This window comes from Carex rostrata, chromosome 6, assembly GCF_964058835.1.
Source record: "Carex rostrata chromosome 6, lpCarRost1.2, whole genome shotgun sequence".
NCBI lineage: Eukaryota > Viridiplantae > Streptophyta > Magnoliopsida > Poales > Cyperaceae > Carex > Carex rostrata.
The window spans coordinates 14090453-14098202 of NC_135923.1; the positions used below are offsets into that span (position 1 = coordinate 14090453).

General features: G+C 35.6%; 1 protein-coding gene across 2 annotated transcripts; it reads left to right on the top strand.

Annotated features, from left to right (window-relative positions):
* Positions 1-3369: 3369 nt before the first annotated feature.
* Positions 3370-6918, top strand: LOC144555693 (protein MICROTUBULE BINDING PROTEIN 2C-like). 2 transcript variants are annotated; one of them, XM_078304094.1, is made up of 5 exons: positions 3370-3643; positions 3736-3810; positions 4943-5269; positions 5907-6122; positions 6599-6918. In XM_078304094.1, exons 1-5 carry the CDS (start codon positions 3509-3511, stop codon positions 6749-6751), a joined length of 906 nt encoding a protein of 301 aa, XP_078160220.1. In that variant the 5' UTR covers positions 3370-3508; the 3' UTR covers positions 6752-6918. The 2 variants fall into 2 exon arrangements, with proteins under 2 accessions (XP_078160220.1, XP_078160221.1); XM_078304095.1 differs by having other exon boundaries at positions 3379-3643; positions 5907-6101.
* The last annotated feature ends 832 nt before the right edge of the window (positions 6919-7750 follow it).

Sequence of the window (7750 nt, forward strand, 5' to 3'; positions counted from 1 at the left end):
TGTTAATGGAGCAATAATTGGAAACAGACAACAAAGCAGGAATGGCGCCAGAGAACATGGAGCGGTTATTTGCTGGGTTTCTTTTGACACTTGTTTAATTCAATGTTATCAGAACCGGACCGGACGTCGATCCGGTTAAGCTTCGGGTTAAAAGTTCACTGGTCAGACTGGTGAGTCAATCAATTCAACCACTGATTTTTTAAAACATATATTGCTTATTATCTGAGAGCTCAAATAGCTATTTACTTTTATCTCTATGTACATATTTGATTAAACAAAACATATATATATATAACTCTAACAAAGAATAACATCTCTAAAACAATAGATAAAAATCTTAAAATAGAAATTTTTTTTTTTAGAAAATAATAGAAATTTAATATTTTGATAGCACTGACTTGAAATGTTGACACATTTCATATTATAAAGTAGCCTCCCGATCACACATTTTAAATAACTTAATACAACAAAATAAATGTTTAATATTTCTAAAAGCTTAAGAAAATTAATGAGCAACAAATTAAAATGCCTAAAAATTAGAATTCTAAGACTGGCTAGTCAAAATGCTATGCAGTAACTGAAACATCTTGATATATATCATTGTTAGGAGTTGCAGATCCTACTTCTCCTACGGTTTCTCTAGCCTCAACACTTTGATTTCCTTGCTCTTGGACTCCTGTGTTATCTGTGCATGGATCTTCAATCTCATCACCAGAATCAAACTCATCCAAATTTAAAACTTGAGTAAAACTAGGGTGTGACATGCTCACCAAGAAAGTTTGGTGAGCATAACTCCAAAAGTATATCAGATTGACGTCAAATGCCGAATCCAAACTGTTGAAATCCATGTGCTTCATGAGTGATGCATATACATGCAAAATTTTGAAAGTTTCGAGTTTATTTGCTACACGGTCAAGTGGTAAAAAAAACGAACATTTTATTATAAGTTATTTTATATATTCAATTTTTATTATTTCTTTGACCACTTGACCGTGTAGTAAATAAACTCAAAACTTTCAAAATTTTGCATATATATGCATCACTCATGAAGCACATGGATTTCAACGGTTTGGATTCGGCATTTGACGTCAATCCGATATACTTTTGGAGTTATGCTCACCAAATTTTCTTGGTGAGCATGTCACACCCTAGCTTTACTCTTAAAACTTCATCTACAAATTAATTTGATAAGTACTAATGTAATTAGAATTCTAAAATATCTTATATTGAAGTTCATAATTCAAAATGGTTATGAAAAACTCACCATTGTCTTCATTAGTTTGTATCTTAAGCCCAGTCATTTGTTTGGGAAATTCCTCAATTTCATCGACCGTCAAAAATGGTGGATCATCCTCTAAAACCCAATTGCCATTATCAACAAAATCTTGAAAATTAATAGGATCATAATTTCTACCACGGGATGATATCCTGTAATTCACAATAAATATATATTTTTTATTTTTTTTGTTGGAAAATATAATTTCAGTTTACATATAACATATAAAGATTCATCCCCTTTTTCTCAAAGCCATCCAGACAATATAAAGATAAGATAATATCTTGATATTTTTTTATACCTTTCATAGAGATGTTTTTCTTTTTGGATTTGATCTGAGTAGTATATTTAGGTCAATAATCAAATCATGAAAGTGAGAATTGAAAATCGAGGGAATAATGAATGGCAAATTAAGGAGACTCATATTTTTCATACACTTGATGCAATATCAAATTATATCGAACATAAACAAGATCATTCAACCTTTGGTGCTCCACCCTATTTCTTTTTTTTGAGTGAATGAACTCAAACACACTCCAATTTCTCTCACAACCAGATGAACTACAAGTTTGACCCAAGATGCGAACAGCTAATTTTTGTAGATTTGGTGCACTGATGCCAAAAGTTATCCATCATTCATCTACAAAAGTGTTGACAAATGTAAATTTGCTAAACAATACTATGATTATCAACATAAAATAAATTAATGTATTAACTAAAAGCTAATAATATAGAGTGAGTCTATGGTACTATGCATATTACGATTTGACCCGTAATACGGCTCAATATTTGAGTTTTCAAAATCCTAACGGTCGATCCGAACCATTCATCTTGTTCTCCATATTAATATGTGTTTGGAGATCAAATTTTACATTTTTTGAAACTTTTTTACTATTTTTTTAGATATTTAGAAAATCACTGTTTTTGGATGGTCTAGAATTTTCAGATCAAGTGAGAACGATTACGAACCATTTCAAAACAACTTGTTCATCTTGTTCTCCATATATATATTACCTGGAGGCATCTGAGAACGATTACGAATGATAGTAGTTCTCCTGAAATCTCCTTCTGTATTTCAAAACAACTTCATCTCACCAGTTAGTTTGATTTGTAATCCTACTTTTCCATGAGCAAACCTTTCTATCACATCATGCACACCAGAGATGGTTTTTCGATGTTTGGAAAATTCAGTACTATTATACTGATTGGATGGATTGAATCAATACCCCGCTGCGTGGAGATCCTTGCTGAGTTGTTTATCCCAACGTGCTTCAATTATTTCTAGAAATGGTTGCACTACATCTCCTCTTACACCGGCTAGGTGCTTCTTAAACCGGTTAATACCACCGCCTTGAAATGTTTTCTCGCAATGGAGACATGCAATAGCCTTCACATTTTTATTCTTCACAACAACAATGCGTTCAACGCAATGTCGAAAGCCGGATCTATTTTCCCTCTTGTGGCAGTTTTAGGAGAAGTTGGGGGTACAGATTCATTTTCCTCAAGGTTAATTGCCGACATGGTCCCTTTAAAACAAGAATAATTAGATTCTTCAAAAATCAGCTTAAAACATAAGAGAATAAACATATTTTCATGAGAGCACTAGCCTCAACTATAAAAAGAAATTCATATTCATGATTCTGTTGATGAGTAAAAATAATTCACAATTCAACTTTAGCCATGTCAATATATATAGAAAAAATAAAAAGAAATTCATATTCATTGGTGAGCACTTGTGCCTTTTTCACATCCCCAAAGCCCAAAGGATAGTAGATAGTAGATAGTAGATACGATGGGATTGGGCTCTACTCTTTGACAAATGTAACCTAAGAGCGAGGCCCAAAAGATATATAAACTGAAGCGGAAATGGAACCGGCCTATCAGCTGCTATTCACAGTTGAGTTAACATCTGCAACGCGTCCGATTTATAATATAATAGACGGTTCAACTTGAACAGATATGTTATGTTATTTGACTATTTCAGGAGCAGATTTTCATCCGAACCTTTCACCAAACGTAATCTAGATAGTCCGATCAATATCGGACGGTTCATAGTACTCGAGAACACTATCAGTAATCAGTACTCTCGCAAGAGTATCGCCGACAAAACTAAAGGAAAAGGAAAAGAGAAGAAAGGAAAAGAGTAGAAAGCAAAAGAGTGGCATCGGTACTATACTAGGAGTAACTCTCCATCTCCCAAAACCTCTCCTCTCCTCTCCTCGGCCCCACCAAATGCTCCAGAGATCGCCGGACCTGGCGCCGCCTCCACAGAACCCGCTTCCCTCCACTGGAGTTGATGGATCAAACGTCGATCGGCAACTATACAAAAACCTAGTCGAGATGCTTCCTCTAGTCGAGTCTCTCGTGGTCTCTCCCTCTTCTCGTTCTCTCTATTTGATAGTTTTATTCTCAATTCCATCTTTCTTTTGTGTAATTTGTTTATTTCTTACTGCCATTAGGATCGAAGAGCAAATTCGGCTTATTCAAGGCGGGCGTCAATGGTGTATACACCTGCCCCACCTAAATCGAAGAAGGTAATTCAATATTTTATTTTAAAGGACTTAAGCTCGGTATTGAGGCTTTTTTATTTGTTTGTTTGAGAATTGGTATTGAGATAATTTAAGTGCTTACGATTTGAAGAAGCAAGATGTACACTTAATTTTACTTTGGCGCCTTTACCTCTGTAGGAGGTTTCTGTTTATCAGCTGAATTGTACTGACCAAATCCAACCATCTCTATTTGAATCCTGTTGTTGAATGAAATATTTTACTAACAAAAAAAGAAGGGGGATATCACGAATACCCCTCAAAAATCGTGATATTATGTATTCCCCCATCTAAAATTGATAATATCATATTTACCCTTCTAATTTCTAAATTTTAAAAACTCACTAATTTACCCAATTTATGGACTTTTCTATTAAAACTCATTTAAATTTATAAAATACCCATTTACCATTATAAAAAAAATGATAGCATGTTTAAGAGAAATAGTCAGTCTTCTAATTGGTCAAATGCCATCATGTATGTGTCACAAGGAGAGAATGAATTATGTCCTCGGAAACCAACCATTTAGAAGACTAAACATTTTTCTTACACAAACTACATATTTTTATTTTTTAATAAAGGGTAAAATGGGTACTATATAAATTAAAAATGAGCTTTAATAGAAGAGTGAATAAATTGGGTAACTTTGTGAGTTTTTGAAATTTAGAAGGGTAAATATGATATTATAAAATTTAGAGGGGGATACACGTAATTTTGAGGTTTTTGAGGGTTATACATGGAAGCTCCCCAAAAAAGAAATTATCACATAAACCTGTTAGTATTCAGTGACTATGATCAGTCTGACTCAGCTAGGACGCATATAGTAAGCAGTTCTGCAATGTACAGTTCTATGATCATAGTGATAAAATATCCTTTATCAAGGACAAAATGTTCATTGTCAACTTGCCATCCTTAAAATGTTTGCATTATCCTTAATTTTCATTTAATTGAGATTTTATGTAATTATTGATATGGGTCTGCATCTCACTTAATATACTTTATCTTTCAATCATATGGAGAAATGCATTTGGCAATATTAATAATTATTTTTCTTCATTAACATTCTGAATTGTACAGCTTTCCTCTCTTAAAAGATATTGGCTCGTCTGATTGAATACAGGCAGACTCAAAAGGCGAAAAGGCACCACCAAGTGATTCTTCAAAAAAGCAAAGAGACCTCACAGAAAGCACCCAAAAGGTTGAGCCAGATTCAACTTCGGATGATAATGAAAATGCAAAGAAGTACGGGGAGGAGATTGTAAAGTTACGTGAGCAGATAGATAATCTACAACAAATTATTCTTGAAAAGGACGAGGCTTTGAGAATAGCGCAGAATACAGTTGATGAAATGAGCTCCATTTATGTGACATTAAACGAATTGCGGCACCAAGTTGATGAGAAGGAGGCCCTGATCCAATCCACGAGTTCCCAACTAAACAGCACAAAGGTAAGATATTCTTTGTGAAATCCTGATATTAAATGAGCTGTGCTAAACCACTCAAATTTTTATTTTGCCCCAACCTCCACTTTTTTCCACTCAGCCAAGGAGATATGATAATCATCATGTATTTCAAGAAATGTTTGAAGTAGATATAATAATCATCAACTATTTTAAGAAATACTTTCCAGGTTTTGATGTAGCATGCTTTTGTTGGGAACATCACCAAACTGAAATAGGTTGTAAAAAATAATTTTGAACTAATGGCAAGAAGTTTATGAGATTTGGTAATAGTTTGTATTGATTGTGCATTATGCCTTGATCGGTTCTATATAACTAGAGAAGCTAGTTTATGAGAAAAAAATAGTTGCATGACTTCACATGTAACCCTTTTAAATTGAAAAATTGCCCGTCTTTGCGAAAAAATGAGAAGATTTCAAATGCTTTGTTGACAGGAGGTGCATTCTGGGGATCATTTGACAAACTCAACATGGTCAAATGTCTCTTTATGTGTCTTCTTTTTATTTTATTGTTGTGACTCCACTTCTTTTGGCTAGGGGTGTGTGGAAAGGAGTGTTTTCCCTTTGTATTGATTCTCAAAAGCTCTTGCAAGCTTTCTCTGATTGACATGCCCTCTTCATTTTAGATGTTACTGGCAGAGAAACAGGCAACTCTGGAGAAATTACAATGGGAAGTCAGCGCTTCTAATAGCAAAATAGAAGAACTTGAAGAGTCTGTGGGCTTGATGGAATTTGAGATCAGCTCTGTTATGAAATTATTCGAGAAACTTTGTGGGGACTCTTTGGCTGGGAATGAAGATTTTTCCATCCCTTCTCTTCGGGTTGATCCTGTTCTAACTGGGGTAGATTATATCTTACATTGTCGAATTTTTGTGATTTTCTGTCAGCGCATAATTTTTTTTTTTTTAAACTTGGCATGCATAGAAAGCTTTTGCAGATAACATCCCAGTATTGCTATACATGAATGTGACACAGCAACCTTTATAAAATTTGTGGTTATTTGCAAAAGAAATATATATACAAAAACCCTAGAGTGTGATTATTTTTGGAATTTTCCACCCTTGTGGTAGTTTTCAATTGTGCACTGGGTTTGGGGTGTTGGTGGTTGGTTTTGATGATTATTACAGATGTTTGCTCCTTTGGAAATGTTTTTAAAAAAATAATTTCATGTGCTCAGTGCAAATGGTGAACTGTTGGATACTTGGATGTGTATCAATAGGCTATATCTAATCTGCATTAGATCCTTATAGAAGTGAAGAATTTGCGTACTAAGCATGTATCTGTGCTAAATAAATTATATGTTTCTGTGGCATACCAGACGGGGAATGAAGATGAGATGAACACTGACAGGATGGATCAGGAAATGGAAGCATATGCAGCAGCTCTGGCTGCGGCAAGAGATAACCCGAGTGATGAATTTCTTGTTGCAGCTGCTGAGGCGAGAACAAAGTTTCATGATCTTGTATGCTGAGTTTGTGACTTGTGTAAATCTCGTGTTAGTGTGCTGAATATGATGTTTGTATTTCAATTTATGTATCTAAGTGTTGTTTTATTAGGATTTGTACTTGGATTTAGTTGATTGTTAGAGTCATGTAGATGGAGTAATTGTTAAAGAAAATAGCTCGTCTTTTTTTCTAATGGTTTTGGTTTGGCATAGCTGTTTAAAAGCAAGTAAAATAAACTTTTAGGGGGTACTCTGATCAAATGAAGGCTTTATTTTTAGGCTTTTAGCTCAACTTGTTCCTTAATTGGTGTCATCCCAGGCTTAGCCCAAATTGTCATTTTGAAATGCCAACTAATCTTTCCAAGAATACAACAAAGGTCACCCCAAAATAGGCTTCTACTATCTCACCATAGCTGTACAACAAACAAACCAACAAATTAAATCAAATTTTCAAATCTTTACCTAACAAAGGCAACAATAGAACCGTTCTAAGAGCGCCACCACCAGCTCCTCCAGCCATATCTCCTTGCCCTCTCCTATATATCCACTCTCCAAATCCCCCCTCCAACTCACCCCACCAAAAGACATCAAATCTATATTTATCTTGTTGAACTACATCCCTTTGGTTTCACCACCTTCCTTTCATAGAATTAAACATGGCCCGCATGGTTGCATTTGCTGTTCTCTTTCTTGCTGTTGTTGCTGTGATCGGCGAAGCCCAATCTCCATCAGCAGCTCCTCAGGCAGCACCTACCACCCCTGCCCCAGCAGCACCTGTTGAGGAATCCCCTGCACCAGCTTCATCTGGCACCGCTACTGCCCCATCACCAGGTTCATCATCTGCTGAGGCTCCAACAGTTGCTTCTGAGGGTCCCACTTCTGAGGGCCCCTCCTCATCTTCCGATGGACCAGTTGCCAGTGGACCGGCTAGCGACAGCCCTGCTAAGTCTGAGTCTGTGTCTGATGCTCCCTCACCTGGCCCATCCAGTGACAAGGTTGCTGACTCTGGTGCTGCTACCATTGGTA